The sequence below is a fragment of the Zootermopsis nevadensis genome, unplaced genomic scaffold, assembly GCF_977971745.1.
Source record: "Zootermopsis nevadensis isolate Lab colony 2312 unplaced genomic scaffold, Znev_1.0 Znev_ptg000007l, whole genome shotgun sequence".
NCBI lineage: Eukaryota > Metazoa > Arthropoda > Insecta > Blattodea > Termopsidae > Zootermopsis > Zootermopsis nevadensis.
Window position 1 is genome coordinate 1,943,538 of NW_028259139.1, and position 19,443 is coordinate 1,962,980.

At 37.3% G+C, this 19,443-nt stretch overlaps 1 protein-coding gene and 1 long non-coding RNA gene across 4 annotated transcripts; one reads left to right on the top strand and one right to left on the bottom strand.

The window, feature by feature from the left end:
- Positions 1–6,868, top strand: LOC110835492 (uncharacterized). The gene is made up of 2 exons (XR_002544931.2): positions 1–153; positions 6,321–6,868. It is a non-coding gene; the product is annotated as an uncharacterized LOC110835492 (long non-coding RNA).
- On the bottom strand, positions 2,389–19,205 carry LOC110835489 (glycerol kinase 5). 3 transcript variants are annotated; one of them, XM_022075722.2, is made up of 11 exons: positions 17,307–18,448; positions 15,629–15,722; positions 15,038–15,207; positions 14,808–14,897; positions 14,050–14,364; positions 11,233–11,359; positions 9,897–10,001; positions 8,727–8,821; positions 7,772–7,935; positions 6,417–6,550; positions 2,389–5,305 (listed from the first exon to the last, which is right to left on the bottom strand). In XM_022075722.2, exons 1-11 carry the CDS (start codon positions 17,406–17,408, stop codon positions 5,157–5,159), a joined length of 1,545 nt encoding a protein of 514 aa, XP_021931414.1. In that variant the 5' UTR covers positions 17,409–18,448; the 3' UTR covers positions 2,389–5,156. The 3 variants fall into 3 exon arrangements, with proteins under 3 accessions (XP_021931414.1, XP_021931416.1, XP_021931415.1); XM_022075724.2 differs by lacking the exon at positions 14,050–14,364 and having other exon boundaries at positions 17,307–18,444; XM_022075723.2 differs by lacking the exon at positions 2,389–5,305 and having other exon boundaries at positions 6,417–7,210; positions 17,307–19,205.
- Between the last annotated feature and the right edge of the window lie 238 nt (positions 19,206–19,443).

The window sequence follows — 19,443 nt, forward strand, 5'->3', positions numbered from 1 at the left end:
ATAGAATAGAATAGAATTTATTTACATTCCATGGCTCCTTCATGGGCCTAAGCCATGGTATAGAACAGGTCATAGTACAAATACAATGGAATAGAATAAATTTATTTACATTCCATAGATCCTTCATAGGCCTAAACCAAGGATGTTGAACAGGTCATAGCACAAATACAGTACTTGTTTCTAGTACAAATATAAATACATAGTTGTAACAGCTATCTACAGGTTTTTGGAATAGTATTACAGCAAAATAATTATGATGAGAACCATCACCATTGCTACATGTAATTATAAATTCTTCTACTGAGTAGTTGTGAGATGGGAGATATTCTTTTAATGCTGGATTAAACATTTTTATATCATGGTTTAAACTTTTGGTAGTAGGTGAAAATTATTGAATAATTTAATTCCAGTATAGTAAACTCCTTTTTGATATTTACTGAGGTTAGAATTTGACACATGAAGGTTGTATCTGTATCTTGTTCTTATATTGTGGATATCTGAATTTGTTTGAAATTTTTCTGTTATCCACTACAAATGATAGTAGTGAGAGCAAGAATTCACTGGGTAGTGGAAGAATATTAAACTTCTTAAATAATTCCCTACAAGAGGATCCCCTTTTAGTGACTGCCATTATTCTGATGATTCCCTTTTGAATGTAAAGTAGTTTTTTGCTGTCTGTTGTATTTCCCCAGAAAATGATTCCATATGACATGATGAAATGGAAGGAAGCAAAACAAACTAATTTTAAAGTTTCTTTTTTCATGAGTGCTGCAACTGTCCTCATAGCAAAACATGTCTTTATTATATTCTAAAAACTGATGGATCAAAATCCCACAGACTGTTTTGAAACTGGAATGGGATCATGTTAATCAGTTGAAGTATACATGCTGAGACTCCTTGCCATCTTGCCCCCCCTTTACCATTCCAACTACCAATTATCGCTTACCAAGCTCGAAGTTATTTCAGGTCCACTGTATTTGCCTGAAACACAGCTTATCCATGGCTCCATTTAAGTTGAAAAATTTTCCTTCTGCTGGTGTCACTAAAGATCGTTTCTTGTGATAAAGGGTTACAGGTTACAGTGAATGTGCTTCCAAAATAGGAGGAAGGAGAAGTGAAGTAGAAGACAATAGGTAGAGTACAGGAAGCATGATAAGAATAACCCCACGATGCATCCTTATACAGTACAAGGTTTATACATTTTTTAATATTTCATATTGTTTATATTTCACAGTTAACATAAAATTATGACTGTCTTCTGGGATGTTGCAGTGCATAATCCTGTAGATATTGACTGAAATGTCACAAAACAAGTACTTTCCACTCACTATACTGGTATATTTCATAATTTGTCCTAATAAAATTAATGCAGTAGCTAACTGCTGGAAAACCTGGCCACCATGTGAATACCTACTGTGTTTATTTTACAAAACTTGCATAAAAATTTATATCCTAAGATGTGTTGATCTCTAATATTTTTTGAATTAATAGTAGCATAGCATGGCCTACTCACCCCCTCCACTCCACATGTGAGCATTCTTGTGAAACCTTACCAACAAAGTGCTTTCATGATTCTAAGATTTTTCTAAAATTTCACAAACACACACTACTAATTATGCTTTTCCTCAGTAAGACCATTTCATAACAATGCAAAAATGTATGAAGCAAGTAGTATGTCTTCAAAACTGTATTTATTTTATTTATCCAATTAGGATATCCCTTTTCACAGCAGAAAATTTCAGGAGAAAACAATTCTATTACTTAATCATGAAATTCTTGGGTACAATTTCCTCCCCCCCCCCCCTCATAATGCCCTTCTTACGTCCACATAATACTTTCCCTGAAACTGTTATTCTTTCTAGCCTTTGAACACTAACCCCAAAAATACTAATTCCCTGCACCATAGAGGAAGTGAATGGTGCTACCAGTTCCACTTTGGTTGAGCAGCAGCAAGACTGGCACAGATCACAGTGTATATGGCATCACAAAAAATGCACCTCAAAAAACAGAACAGGACAGATTGTGCGTGAATACAGCAGCCATGGTGAAATGTAGTGCTGAATGCTTTTAAAATACTTTCATATTAATATGATTCTCCACGGATATAATTCCAAGATACGCCAAATTTGCCAAAAGTCAATTTTTTCACTGAAATTATTGAATCATTCTATTTACAAATTTTTCTGAAACTGTGAATATAAAACTACTACTATTATTTAACTAAATTAAAAAGTGTATGCCTCCCATGGACACTGCAACCTGTCTACAATAATTCAGCAATTAATCCAGTATTATTGCCAATGTCCATCCTCCTTTAATCACTTCTACCTTCCCCAAATTTTGATTGAAGCCTTCCTTTGAATGTGATGACATCAAAAAAGGTTCAGATAACAAGTAAAAATATTTATTTTCTTAAATTACAAACCATCAGTACAATAATCTCAAAAATAACAACAATAACATGTGTTGGGCTGCATGATAGCCAATGTCCTTCTGAATCATACTGGCTAAAAAAAGCTACCATATTCCTTGAAGGAGAGTGTTTGAAATATGAGAGATGACTGTTCTAGAGGGGGGAAAGGAAACAGACGACACATTTCAGTGAGTGATATATACGTAAAGCAAGCTGCACATATATCAGACCTTGAAATTTCACAAAATATGGTACCCATAAAAAATATTTAATTTTTAGAGACCAAAAAACATAAAAATTGTATTTGATATGTGCAAATAGTCATTATGTATTAATGATTATATGTTACAGGTTTTATTCAATGAGTTCATTGAATTTCATTTGCACAAACAAAAATTTGTTTGACTCTGATACTGCACAACAACAAGTATCCTCCAACAGTGGGTAAAGACACAATGTTAATTGTTCTACACTGAAGGGTTAATGTTTGTTGGGCAGTAAGTACAAGCTATTGGTGTCTACAAACAAAATTGCCTACAACCAGTACAACAAACATGCAGCTCACACTTTAACAAAGAAATGAAACCTATATCTGTGACCACCTGCCGTCTGCAAGTAGAAAAAAAAGTCGACGGAATGTCCCCAGAATTAACGTTTCAAACATTCAAGAACCCTGTACATCATTTTTAAGATGCAAACTACTGAACTATAATTTAAACCTCTTATGAATGTAAACAAAATTCTGAAATGTGCATGTAACCACAGGCTACTATTTCAGTCTATTGGAAGCTCCTGATTGCTATATGTCCTTTCTTTGTGGTCCACCATCCAGTACTCTACTAATTCATATTTGTTTTACCTTCCATAAACACAGACTAACTTGAACTTAGTATGTCAATTTAATAACAAACCACAAAAGGTTAGAACTATCAGGAACATTCTTCAGTTGCTTTGGTTTTGAAATTATTATCACAGTAAGTCTGGCAAGATATGATATAAAGTAGCCAAGGTTGGAAAATCCAATCACCTCATATTACAAAATATCTACATTTACAATGTATAATATGGTACATTATAAAAGGTACAAAAACTAGATCTCTGTATAGAGATTTGTGACAAGTAACAATTCTGGAATGGATTCAGACCAAATGGAAAGAACAGTTTCCAATATTTGGTGGTTAGTGTTATGGTAATTGTATTGTATCATTCTGTGTTTGAATTAATATTACTACTAGAACAACAGTTTATTTTTATACAATGCTGAACCAAAGTTAACGTAGCATACATGACACATTGCACAACATTTACAAAATTATGTCACTTAAAACATGACCAATAATACTGAAAAATATTCCTTAAATGTATACAACTTTTGTAATATGCAAATTGTAATGAAACAGTTTTTCTTTGTGTGGGTCTTCCATTTTTTTATGGTGAAAGGGATCAGTACCTCAGACATAAATCTGACAGGGTTTGCACCTGCCTGATTTCCAAAATGAAAGTCTGGAAACATTTGCCATTTGACCTCAGTCCATTCCATTTTGTTTCTTTCTTGTAAGATCACAACCATTGTGGAATGTACAAAACACCCATTCTGTGTCTTGACATAATTATAGTATAAACATACACCTCCAAAACCATTAGTGATGAGCAATGTTTTCATATCAGCTTACAAGTAACTATTTTAAACATGACGTGCTATTAATCGATAATCTTAGGACATATCTTCCGTAATGAAATACTCCAAATACTACACACCTTTTTCCTAATCCCTTGTATAGAAATACTAGATATGTCATATTTGAGGATTCAGTTTGGGAAACACAAAATGCTCCATGTGTAAACATATAAGATGCAGCATTGATGCTGTCAGATGTGTTGGCCAATGAGTGAAATAAGAAAAAAGCTTGACTTTCAAACTTTTTCTTCTCTTGCAGCAGAGAGCAAGGAGCAGGGGGGGGGGGGGGGGGGGGGCACCTGAAATCAGTGCAGTTTCTTATGGCTTAGTTTATGCATTTGGATAATGAAGCAGGTATTCACCAGTCAAAAACCACATGGAATGCTTTGATGTGTGTGCCCTATTTATATTGTTTATACACTGGAGAAATATTTTTAACGTTACTGCAGTTATATCAACCACAGTGCGTGCTTATATATATTTCTTAGATTGCATCCATCAAAGTCCAATGTGTATGATGGCGAAAGGAACTGAAATGAATTCCAGTGAGGCCAATTCTCTCTGCAGAACAAGACATCTGTGAAGCATCTATTCATAACCATGAAAATCTTAATTTTCACATGAATATCAATAGTATATAAACTTAGTCATGCAGATCCAGCTTTGAGAATTACTTGACTTTACAGAAATACATTCACTTCAATTTCTCTTTCCCACAATGTTCAGACTGGCTCTAGGGCCCACTAAGCCTCATAACCATAAAGTACCAAGGTTCGTCCTTGGAAGTAAAGTGGCTGGTACATGAAGCTGACCACTCACCTTCTAGTCCTGAGGTTAAGATAGCACAGTGCTATGCCTCCACTCCCCATACATTTGCATACCATGGTGCTTAGTTAAGCACCGAAGTATATACAGTAAAATAACTTTTCATGGAACTGCATGAACAAATTATGACTCATTTTAGAATTCCTATATAGTTCTTAGGAAATGTATGCCAAGATCATTGATTAACAAGTGCGTCATGTTTGGAATGAGATGCTCACAAATCGTGAGACTCTGTTGGTATTATATATCATACCAGTTGAGGAAGCGGTCAAGTGCTTGGCTCCACAGTGTAAAAATGCTGTCATACTCCTCATACACATGCCCTCTTGGCTCAAACACTCGATCTACCTTCCGCAGCACTCGGAGCTCATCTTTCGACTGCCATACACCTGTTGCAATTATGTTTGTGTTATGCAGGTTTCTTCAGACTCCTTGACAATATTTATCAAAAACAAAACAGCAAGCTAATTTGTTCCTCCTATAGATTAAAATGGAAATCTCAACAAATGTTAGTAATGAATAATAGCCAATTATATGAGCAGAAAAAACATGAAATCATATGCTGTGTAAAACATCTAGTAGTGTAGGGGTAAGGTATTGACTGGATTCATGTGCCAAAAATCTTGTGGTATGAGACATCAAATCTGGACTTGTCCATGTGCCTACTTCATCTCTTTGTATCTGAATAATCATAATTCAGGAGAAATACCAGACCCCAACCATGGCTAGAGGCCCACATTAAGGTGTTGGTTCCCTGTGCTGGTTATCATTTTCATCTCCATCAATAATGGATTCATGTCTTGTATATATTCCCACTTCAAGTGTAAATGTCTTTCTTCCAAGCACACACAGACAAGACAGCTCAAATAAAACATAAACCATATGTCGAGACATCAACAACATCAAGATGATAATTCAATTCACTTATTCAGATACTTGACAACAAACAAATAAAAAAAGGCCAATTACAGCCAAGCATAATCTACAAATGACACGAAAGATCAGGAAATAACAAAAAATAAATAAAAACAAGGTCCAAATGTGCAATATGAAACACAGAATATGAACAAAGAATGTCTGTTCTTGTAAATAGCACTGGCAGCATCTAGCTGAGGGAATGACCTTGAAATTGCGAGTAATCATAAATGTAGAGTATTTTATAATAATTCTAGTAGGTATAAATACAAGACTACTGACAGAATCAACAGGGTTGTAGTGCCGAGAAACAACAACAACCACGCTGTTAATTTCCACTTTATTAAAGAAATGCCTCAATAAGATTTGCATACTTTTCAAACTTATAGCATCACAAACACTTCAAGAACCAACACTGACTGGACATATGGTTCTTCTAAGGAAAGAACTCTGTTAATCCCAAACCCTAAAATAATAATATTGTTACAGAAGGATGAAAAAATATGGGGAGGAAGTGCCTACATACAGAGAAATGAGAAAAATAAAGACAGTTGGAATTAGGACTCAATCTCAAGACCCACTTACCTCCATGAAGCCCAGCAAGGAATGCAGCACCCAACATAGTCATTTCGGAAGATTCCGGCCTCTCCACCTTCAAACCTGTGAGGTCTGCTAGCAACTGGACCACAAAGTCATTCTGAGACACGCCACCATCCACTCTACTCCATCACAAAAATATGAAAAGCAGAACCATAAGTTGGATTAGAGGAAACAACTTTGCTGTATAAAGTATACTTCTCTCTACAAGAGAGTAATCATAAATTATTCCAAGGATATGGACTCCCACCAAAACAAATAAGTATAACTTGAACATGAGGAAACTAGTTATCACATATACCAGAGATCTTTTTTATTGTGGGGAGAAGAGTGCACAGTTGGAATGTATAAATTTGTTGTGCAAGTGTACGTTTATGACAGCAAACTTGGGCTATAAAAATTTGCCACAAGTAAAAATAAACTGTATAGCAAGCACTGAACACACATTCTTATTCAACGTAATATGCACATCTGAATGCTATATTCCTATACAGAAGAAAAAGCATGCCGGCCTGCTAGTTTAAAGATTCATTCTAATATCATCTTCCCCTAGGTCTTCCAATTAGTGTTTTTGATTCCTGGCAGGTTTTTGACCAGAACTTTGTACATATTTTTCATTTTTCCTTTGCTGTTTTGCTATCTGCCCCACCCATCTCATCCTCCTTGCTTTTATCTCCCTAGTAATATTTGGTGAACAGTACAAATTATGAAGCTGCTCATGCAGTTTTTTCCAGCGTCCTGTCACGTCCTCTTTCTTAGGCCCAAATATTATCCTCAGCACTCTGTGAAACAAATTAACTAGTTAATTACACCAAAATTTTGTGTTATGAATCAAAGTTCATCACCATTACAAATGCAAATCACTGGCAAATTAATTTTCAATGTGGACAGGTCTAGACATAATTTTTCAAGTCACCTATGCAGGAAATGTGAGGCCCTTCATAAAAATGTAATAAAACACTATGCTCAAAGTAAAATACCAAATAAAATATGTTGCAGAGGAATGCTACCTCATAACGTACACTACAATATGCAACAGAAAACCAGCCTCAAAGAATCAGCAAAGGCAGACGAAGGCATGAATAAGAGAACGTGCCTCATGAGTTCGATCAGTTTATTGGCAGGAACAGGGTTAATTGAAATGTTACATATTTTAGTCCTTAGAATTTTGCTCCTACATTTATGGCAGTGTTCACAAAAGCATGGGGGTTTAAGTGCAATACATTAAAAAGAGCAAAATTAATGAAGATAACACAAATCCAAGGTAAAGCAGTACTTATTCACATGGCAAGCAAGGCTAATTTTCTTAATGTAATTTGCATAAACAGTTCATAGAGTCTAACCTGATGCTGGTATATTTATTTTTAACTTCTCTCTGCAGAGCTTCGTATAGCTGCAGCATTCGAAACACAATACTCTCCAAGATGGCGCGCACCATGTGCTGGCGGTTTGTTGTGGGTTTAATGCCAATGAATCCAGCTGCAGCTTGGAAGTTGTTGACTGGGGCCTGTGAAAAACGTTTCTTCTCAGTAACCACTCACCTCTATCTAGTGCTGAGGTTAATCCTTCAACTCCCATATATTTCTTATGGTATCATGCTTAATTAAGCACAGGGATAACTTAACCTTAGCTTTTGTTATTATTATTATTATTATTATCCCATCTATTCACCACTTTATGGGGTATGTACTTCCATGTACCCGAGACAGACCTTGTCCCTAAGGTACATAGGGCAGCAGCTATTTTCGGGATACATATTGTTTTTAGCAAGAGCCACATGTATTATATAATTTTATTTTATGACAGCGTCTTTTGGATGATGTATGATGTTCCCAAAATGGCGGTCTTCTGCAGTTCCCTGATGTCGTGTTTGCCCGGGATGTTGGCCAAATATTTTCTTAGTGACCTGGAGACAGTTCCTGTCGCTCCTATAACTATTGGAATTATTTTTGCTTGAACGTTCCACATTCTCTGTATTTCTATTATTATTATTATTAGACATGTTAAATATTAATGTATTAATAGGCTTGACATGAGGTTTAGATGGGTGAAACAAGACAAGAATACAGCATTTTATGTGGAAACTTCTTGGAAAGCGACCATTCAAACGACCAAGGAGAAGATGGGACGTTAAAATTAAGTTCTGAGGAACAGGCCATGAGGATCATATCCAATGGCAGGCCTTGGTAACATCTTCATTCATCCTTTGGTTTCTGCCACAGAGAGAATAAAGTTACAAAAATGTATTTTACAGTCTGCTTAATTTCTGTTGCTTATCTTATTGGTGGTTTAATTTACCTGAATTCCACTAAATGCAGGTATGAAGCAAAGTCCATTTGAGTCCTGAACTGAATTTGCCATGTCAGAGGAGTCAGATGGGTCAGACAACAAACCTGCGGAAAAAAAGTTTTGTGATACCACAGCGGCAGCAAGTAGCAGTTTCACCATTCTGCTCACATACCAATAACAAGTAAGGATTTGTTATACACGAGTGCTGAAGCTTCCACAGATACAACAGTCCGCTGGTATATCTGATCCTGAGTCAATTCAGTCTAGCTCATATCTTATTTAACTAGAATAGGGTATTTAAACCTCTGTACTACAGGAATGCCAGTCACATTTTACCTCCAGGATTAACAGTTTAATGGTATGCTAGTCTGACATACAGTCAACTGTGTAATGCACAGATTAAAAAGGTTAATAAGAATATTTTCCCAAATCTGTTATGGTTTTCTAAGTGGCTGCTCTCCAAAAGATTTCATAAGAGCCTCCACAATTTAACAAAAATAAAATTGAAAAAGTTATTCACTATGTAATTTCCTCAATTGCTGATTTAATTCAAAGCTATCGGTATAAATATTTTCCTCACCATTTTGCATATTTAATACTTTATTAATATAATTGGGGTCCGCAGTGCCCGCGCGGGCTGAGGCGTAGGCCTTGTGCCGCTTGGTCACTGGGACCGTGGGTTCGAATCCCACTCAACCCATGGATGTTTGTCCACGTTTTTCTGTGTTGTGCTGTCCTGTGTACAGGTAGAGGCCTTGTGACGGGCCGATCCCTTGTCCAAGGAGTCCTACCGAATGTCCATAGATCAAGCCAATGAAAAGTTGGGACCCGCAGTGTTCAGGCACTTGAAGAACGGGTAGTTCCCAGTATCCCAGTATTAATATAATTAGAATAATTCGCAAAATTTAAAAACAGATACTGAAATGAACTCCTTCACCACTTCCCAATTTCACTTCACTATGTCACAAAGGTTCTCAAACAAAGGCAAACAAATTATTTCAATGACATAATTTGTTCCCTCTTCCTTCAAAACGTTTTATATAAAATATTAGAAGTCTTAAAATATGAAGATTTGCCAGTATAAAAGTGCACAAATGAGACCTGAAAGAATAAATTATATATATATTGTATATATATGGAGGATCCTACAGAGTAAGAAGTTTTGTATGATAATGTTACCTATTTGCTCTGCCCATTTGATTAGAGAACCAGTGTCATGTGAGGCACCTTCCATCACAAACACAATTTCATCTCCTAGGCGCCAGCCAATCTGTGGGTACAGACCTGAAACAGAACTGCAAACTGACTTCTGGTATGTTTTGTACACAGGACATGCATTTATATAATAGGAAGCAACCGCATGAGGAACTAAAACCGCATATCACTGTAACCAACTGTACAACATTGTAACTACAACCGTGTTCAGGGGACTTTATAAAAATCTAAACAAATATAATTTTACTAAAAAACTACACATCTTGTTCTTCATGACAGCTGTTCAGAACAATCTGAACAGGGAGGGTGGTCTTTTCCTGAGCCGGTCATGGAAGCCCCTCATTCACTTTCTAAAACGAATCGGTAAGCATCCCATACAGCATTGACAATTCTGCCCAGGCCACTAAGCCACTACTCTGCCCTTTTCAGGGCACAACCGGCCCCGGCCAGTGTTCATGTCCACTCTCCTGATTCCTAATCACGTCCACCCACCTCCTGTATGTCCCGTGATCCACCGGACGGACTCTGAGGAGCCCCTAAAAGAGCTACTTTCTTGGATCTCTATCTTTCCTTCTCTACATCTCTCTCTCTCTCTCAAGCTATGGCACACCCCCACGCTCCTACTGGTTCCCACGCCCTCGCCCTCGCCTGATTCTGATACCAGTCCGTACTGCCTAGGGTTAGGCTCTTCCTTAACTAGCAGTTCCACTCGTGCGGCTTACTCATCGCACTGATGTTGGAGACAGCAAGGACCTCAGAAACGTCGGTAAACTTCTTCTAGACTACACGAAACAACCCAGAAGACAGCCACCTTCAGACTCACTGCCGTGAAAACCTCAAATCCTATAAATCAAAACTGTTTGTGATTGTCTACATGTGAAATCAGACAATCCTCATTACTGCTGCGTCAGTGCCAAATTATTAACATGAAGGCTATATTAAATATTAATATCTCAGAGACAGATACAAACTAGCTTTTACATAAAATATACAACACCATCACTTTAATGAGATCTTATTAAAACAGATGTAACCATACATTTATTGTTTATTTGCCTATTTAAAAATGTTTATCCACTTGGTTCTGGTTTGGAGTTTTAAATTCTATAAAATTATGGCAATACTGAGTCTGTTATGTGGATCAGAATGATGGATTTTTACAAGCTAAAAATCAGGATAGAACTTACATTAGGAGCCTGAATAGGCTAAAACATAACATTAATATGATAATGTACCTAAGTACACATACATGCATTGTCACATATACGTGATGATTCAATGTGAGTGCATATAAACTTACCTGCCAGTGAGGCTTGGGGCTTGCATCCTGTATTTACATTCAAGAATGTCCCTGTTCCCATGGTGATCTTGACATCACCTTTTTCAAAGCAACAAGAGCCAAACAAAGATCCTGCTTGATCAGCCACCTGTGAAAAGTGAAGTCTTAGTCTAGTGTAGAAATACTCGTGCTTCCCACCCATTTACATGTATTCAGATATCTATCATGTTTTGTATGAAGTGCCTGGAGAAAGAATAATAGGCCAGTGTATTTCTTTGAATTCAGGATATGAGGAAGTTTCAAAGATAAATGTATAAAGAACAAAGAACATCGAGCAAGTATCTGAAGTGAAATCTCTACATATTTCTCACAAAGAGCTCTGAGATATGAAGAGTCTTAGAGATACTCTGATATTTGTCACATCTCTGCATATTCACAATGCTGAAGATGAAATGTCTATGGATGAAAGCTGAAATTGTTTATTTGCTGGGAAACAAATGAAGTATACTTACTACTAAAAACACATTCCTTCTGACTTTCAAAATAGGTAAAATAAATGAAATTGATCTTATCAAATCTTTGCACAGGAACTTACACTTTCAAGACATATCAACTACAATTACATCTGTGACTTACTGATTACTAGTGCAGATTAACGTAGTAGCAGTCATGTTATGACATGCACCTTACCAAATGGAGGCAAAATATCCTCCTACTCCTCCTTCAGACTGGTCACAATGCTGGTAGCAGAAATTTCTTCCTGTTATGTCACAGTCACTCTTTCAGTTCTGTCTGCTGTGATTACCTACTTCTACTTCCAAAAGTGAATTACAAGATTCAACAATTGCTGGCCTTACAAAGTTTGACATTTCACTCGTCAGCACACCGAAGAGTACTGGCCTCAATAAATGAATACAGGGAACATCTGACTGAAGGACTACATTTGATTTCTCAAAGGTTCGTAGAACATTCAAAACAAACAAGCAAAATACTTTATTCAGATCACATCATAGGAACATAAACTATCTTTCCCCCCATGACAAAATAACCCATTTTAATCTATCAGCTTGCTTAAATTTTATTTTATCTGCATTATGAGTGATTTTGAGGAATGTTTGCTTGAATGATGAGTATCTTAAATATTGTAAGACTTGAGGTTCTCACAGCGGTGAGTATGAAGATGTCCGTCTTCTGGGTTATTGCGCTGTGTAGTCTGGTCGATGTTAACATCGACCAGACTACACAGCGCAATAACCCAGAAGACAGACATCTTCATCTTAAATATTACTGCCATTTTCTTTTGAATGATGGTTGAACTTCAGAATGTGATAAGTTTGTAGAGTGCACACGTAACTGCCCTTTTCACTCATAATCTTAATTTTAACTGACAGGTCCAGTTCCGGTGAACCATTAACGTCGCAATGATAAAACTTCTGAGCATGCACAATTTTGTTTCAAAGAAATATACTGATGAAATCTTAATTTACAAGAATGACATTTGTCTGTGGATGCAGAACTGCGCCACTCTGTTAAAAGCAACACACAAGTACATCACAATCTGAAATCAACGAGTTATGCTGTCACCCAATTCGTTTGCTGCTGTCGCTGGCTGCGTAATGTTTCTATTATTTGTCAGGACTGGCATGACAGCACAGGGGAACCAAGCGGCCATTGGGGTCAGTCCAATTATGCTTTGGCTTTTCTGCTGTTCTTCTGTTCATATCATGACCATTAATTGGCTGTCATCTAAATATGTTACTTTTATTCCATTATAAGATTGGGATTGCTATGACTAAGTAACACTGTATTTTTATTACTGTTTCTGTGACTTGTTTTAAAACTTAAAATGTCACTGAAGGTTTTTGTCAGTGTCTGAGAATTTGTATTATTAATTGTATATGAATTATACGCAGTAAAACTCAGCCCCTAAGCATAAGGCAGACTGGATTATTGCCAGGCACAGCAAAACCTGCTTCACCTGTGTAACTTCCCCACTAACGGGAAATAGAGTAATTATAAAGACAGCTATACAATACTTTTATTTTCCGTCGTTACACAAGCTTATTGTTAAAAATCATATAAAATTTCACATAAAATTGTTACATTTTAAAATTGACGACATGTTTCGATATACAATTCTATCATCGTCAGGTCTATCAAAATTAAAATTAAAATCTGGTGTATCTGTTGCTCTGCTTATATTGCTTTTGTTTTTATCCGTTTTTATTACATCTCCAGGCTTCTTCCATTTAATTTTGGAGATGCGCCTGGGTGCCTATATCGGGTTGTGTGTGAGGTGCGTGTCCGTTGTTATTGAATGGCAGACAGCAACTCTGCCATTCAATAACAACGGACACGCACCTCACACACAACCCGATATAGGCACCCAGGCGCATCTCCAAAATTAAATGGAAGAAGCCTGGAGATGTAATAAAAACGGATAAAAACAAAAGCAATATAAGCAGAGCAACAGATACACCAGATTTTAATTTTAATTTTGATAGACCTGACGATGATAGAATTGTATATCGAAACATGTCGTCAATTTTAAAATGTAACAATTTTATGTGAAATTTTATATGATTTTTAACAATAAGCTTGTGTAACGACGGAAAATAAAAGTATTGTATTGAGGAACACAAGCATGATGCAATTAAGATATAAGCTATAAAGACAGCTGTCTTCCGGGCTGTTGCGTTGTGTAGTCTGGTAGAAGTTTACTGATTGATAGAGGCAGCAAGGACCTCTGAAACGTCGGTAAACTTCTACCAGACTACAACAGCCCAAAAGCCAGCCATCAAATCCTACAGAGTAATTATATCTTGGCAAGGGACATACCACACTGCAGATGGGAATGGCAGCACCCACTATATCACTGGTGATGCATCCAAAGTCAGCAGCAGTATCCCATACCTCTGGCAGTATGTCAGAGGGTATGTGGAAGAGTCTGAGACACCAGTTAGCCCACTCCATTGTGAAGGGGTCATAGAAACCAGTTGCACTTGCATTGGATACATCAGTGACATGAATCCTACCACCCGTGAGCCTGTACAAGAGCCACGTGTCTATGGTACCGAACATGGCATCATGGCACTTTACGGCCTTCTGAAGCTCTTCAACATTCTCCAGTACCCATACAAGACGAAGGGTCACCTGACAGAGAATTGTGCTCCGTTTAATTGGTGGACAGAGTATACAAAGAACTTATAATCTAACACAAAACTAGATACTTGTAAATATATAAAATGTGCAGAAATCGCCAATCATAAGCTGAAGCTTGGTACACTTTTCTCCGCAGTGAAATCTCTCACTGAAAATGTCTAAAATATCTTGTGAAATGAACAATCGAACACACTGTATTGGAAACGATATTAAATTAAAGAAACACGTCTTAGCATTTGCCTGTAGTGACTGAGAATTACCATGAATTCTTAGTTCAGACAGGTGATCTCCAGAATGAGATTTGAACCTGGGACCTCCTAAATAAAAAAAAGCAAGAATGCTAACCACTTGACCATAATGCTTGGTTTCAGAGATCTATACCTTAAGGTTACAAATTAAAGTAAAGTCAAAATACGTTGAAAACTAACAATCACCTGGGAATTCATAAGCTTCAAGACGCTACCAGCAAGGAACCGGTTGCTTCTTGAAATAGCGTGACAGCAGAAGGCTCCCATTCGGAGACCCTACAAAATCACAAAGTTCAGTCACTGTTATATATAAGGCATGAAGAACAATTTGTGTGTTGTGTAAGGACACCAATAAAAATACATAAAACTTCAGCTCACAAAATGCACAAGATACTCCAGTACAATCATAAACCAACCTTCATTTTCAGAGAATCATTCCACTGTCGCACCAATCCATCTGCTCGAACATCTTTCCATGTTATGAAATTGTGAAATGGCTTTCCAGTTTCTCTGTGCCATGTGATGAAAGTTGAACGCTGTGTAGATATTCCTATGCATGCAATCTGGTGTGGCTTTATGCCTGCAACTGTAACACAGGGCAAATTTACATTTAGAAAAACACTTTACACTTTTGAAGACCTGTATCTTGAAAAGTGTAAAGTGTGTCACAGAATACATAAAGTTGGACAATTTTCATGCTGACCTCCTACAAGCATTCAAAATGTTAGAATTACAAAGTAATAATGCTAAGAAATAAAATTATTTTTCTTAAGGAACACCTGAAAGTTAAAACAACAATTGAGTTGCACCAGGAATACTTATAAGTGTAGCAAACACCAAATTTTGACACAATAGTAATGTATGAAGCTTGCTGAAGGCGAAGATGAAAACTACGTATGTGTTCACAAACAGTTTTCTTTGTTGCAAAACTCTCCTTTAAAGCAAATGTCTCTTTGTTTTTGAATATGATCAAACAACGAACATGATAACTCTGTCACAATACTTACCGGTTACAGCTTCACGGAGAACACTTACAACCTTGGTCCATAGTTCCTCCGGTTCAATTTCATCATGTCCAATCTGTGGATACTGGTGTTTAATCTGGGGACAAAATTAAAAATATTGAGGTACTTTGCACTTCTCATCCTACTATTATCAATTTCTTTACATTGCACTTTTAATCTAATAATTGCAGAAGAGTACCAAATGATCCAGCTCCTAACCACAGTCTGTGTCTTAGATGGGATATCACAGCCAGTAAATTTATTTTATAAAGTCTGGATGCTTAGGGTTTAATTCACAACAGGGTAAGATATTATCTTCCCCATTAGACTGAATCTGAAGACAACAGAGCCACCTAATTAGTACCATACACTTATTTCCAAAGGTAAATGAACTGCAGAATGCAGGTGACAGCTCATATCCACCAAGTTCTAAGGTCTAGAAAGTGCAAAGCTTTATCTCCATGTCCCCCATACACTTTTCTGGCACTGTGATTATACACATTGATTTATTTACATTTTACCTCTGACTAGCATCAAAGTTAGAACCATGGCCAGCAACTAAACCCTGTTACCACTACATAACCCGAAACATCGGACACTGACTCATTTTTCAAACTGTTATGCCATTCCTGCATTAATGTAGTAATAGTAACAATATACAGGGAAAAACACTAACACACAACTTTTGTCTTCAAAACAAATTTGTCATCAGTTTTCTTATAATCATCATCACCCTTAATTTCCTAAAAGACCTGAATGGCCTTCTGTGTCCAACCCTCAACCCCCTAAATAAGTGACATAAATGGAAGTGCTGTTTTGCATACATTTCAGACAAAAAAATTCCATGTTACAGAAAAATTACCTTAATGGTAGGCTGGGGTATGGCCCAGAGACAAAATATAAGTTATTATTCTCAGAGACAAAACAGTAAATGCACATATGCTTTGACCAACATTTCGAAAATCAATGATGACAGAGCAGAAAATGTATCCAACAAAAGAGAGCATGAAGTACTTTATTTTTAAACTTTTAAAAACCAGAGTGGGTCATGTTGATCCCACACCACTAGCTGAGGTTTAGGTACTAGGGTCATTATTGGTCTTGCCATTTTATGGCATACAAAAAGGGATCAAAACTTTTCCATCATTTAAACTTTGTCCCTGCCACACTCTTAAGGATGACCCTTCTAATGCTAGCTGTGGACAATTTTAAACATAATTCACATCTGAGAAAAAGGATTAGCTACTGGTATTACTCAATGTGTTTTGCCTATTTTACGACACTCTTATCAGCTGGAGAGATATGATGTGACAGGATATTATCATGAAATGGTAAAGTCGATATGCGATATCAATGTAAAATCCATCGATGAAAAACAAACGAGTCAGACGAGTTATTGAAGACTTAACCCGCTCCGTCGAATATTCAGTGTAATAAGGTACCATTACAAGCAAAAATATAGCAACATAAAAACTGCAGAATCTTATTTTGTTTCTCATATACGCTAATGCACTTCTTTCGACGTTTTGTTAAATTGGGCCTTCTTCCGAAAGTTCCAATGAAATCAATTGAGGGTAAATGTACCTTCGTAGTACACACAAATGAATGGAAATCAAAACGGGATTAAGTCGTGGAATACTTTGTAAATTTACTAGACTAAACACACATTTAAAAATGTTACCTCATGAGATGCTCTTCCAATTACCGCGGTGGTCTGGTCAAGAAGGAAACAACGAGCTGTAGTTGTCCCAACATCCAGCGCTAGAACATATTTACTTTCCATTCTCGAACACACACTGACTGAGACTGGTCACAAGCGATAATTGTTCAGAAATATCATAACGTGGGCATTTTAAGCGTTTAATAACTTTCTTTTTAAAAAGTTATCAAAACCTATGGTTAAAAGTACCCACAATAAAATATTCGGAGTAAGAACATTACTCGTGTGATTGTCCTATGAATATAGGTCAAATACGTGTTCTACTCAAAAGCAGCCAACGTAACCAAAATAGTGACGAACATAGATAACCTACTGCGTCAGAGATAACCTACAATAAAGGGTACACAAATTGTGTAAAGGATGCGTTTGATGTACATGTATAGATAAGGCTGTTATGTATGCAGAATTTTCGAATCCAGACTACTGGATTGCCTTGAGCTGTAACCTACTGAGGACAAAACTGCATTGCCTGAAGGCTAACCACATTTGCTTACGATGCACCAAGGGAGTGTTCCTGTGGTGTGATGAATGTTGGTTTTAACAGCCTTGAAGATAAGAGACAGTATGTTTCACAAAAACGTTGGTACCCAGAAGACCAGCAATGTGGAGGAGGTTACAATTTTTTAGTAATATAAAAATGTATGCTTTCAGTGTGCACTGTAATCCCTACTATTACCTGATTCCATTGCCTAAAATGAGAAGCTCGGCTGATAAACTAATTTCCAGGCCTTTTATGGCATACATCACTGTTATACATCTACCCTGTGAACTACCTAGCTGCTAGCTAATTCCAATAGTTAATTCAGATGATTTATTTCACCAGACAAAAATAATTGATTCACAACTGTGAAAACTTAACCAAATCAGCAAAAACACAAGAGTTTCTATTACTGATTCTCTTAGAACTATCTGAGCATGGATTATTACTTTCAACCTCTCAAATAATCTTAATTATTATAAGATGTCCATACAGATCTGGAATTTAAAATCATGTTCAATTAGTCAGAACACTGCTAGAAAAAAGAAAATATTTACAACTTAGATGTTTATAAGCCTGTAGTGTAACATCCCAGTGTGTTATCCTGTCTGAGGCATCATACTTCGGACCGGTGATACGGAATGTGCACTGGTTTGAGTCTCAGGGAAAGGAATTTCTCATGAGATTTTTGACTGGTGTATGGGACCGGTGCCAACCCAGCATCGTGAGGAAATTGGGGAGCTACAATGGGTAGCGTAATCCGGTCATGAAAACTAGCAATGGCTGGGGGTTCGTCGTACCGACCACACGTCACCCTATATCTGGTTGGATGATCGTTCACCTCTGCTTAGGCATGAGTACGTGAGGCCAGCAACCAGCTAGTCGCCTTTGGCTCTCAGGGGGCTGTTACGCCACGGATTATTATTATTTCAGAATGCCTGCCTATATCTGGAATGGTGCTGGGCATTCTGCAGCTGCCCTGTACCACCTCAAAGCTTATAGTTTGTTCTGCATCCTTATATAAATATGAACTGCAGAGAGAGGGCCCATTGTCAAAACAGTGAGGTGAATATGAGCAAAAGAGGATAGATGCAGTGTATTATGTGCATGAGGACAGTAAGACAGAACACAAAGAGGACACTGATAGCCATTGTGAAGACAAGACAAAGACTGTGGACTGTAAACAATGCTTAATCCATTATATAATCATTTGTTATATTGCATAATTCAATTTATGTTTTTTAAATAAAGGACCCCTTTGTGTAATCACTGATTATGTCATAATATTATTAAATCACTGTAACTGATGATGAGCCGGGATAGCTCAGTCAGTATAGTGACTAGCTACGGGCTGGACGGCCGGGGTTCGATCCCCGACGGGGGCAGAGGATTTTTCCTGTAGCCTCTGCGTTCAGACTGGCTCCGGGGCCCACCCAGCCTCCTCTGCAATGGGTACCGGGGTCCTTTCCCGGGGGTAAAGCCGGCCGGGGCATGATGCCGACAACTCACCCCTATCTAGTGCCGAGGTCAAGAAAGAGAGGAGCTATACCTCCACTCACCCCAAGCGCCTTTACGGCACGTAGCGGGACAACCTTTAACTTTACTTTTACTGTAACTGAT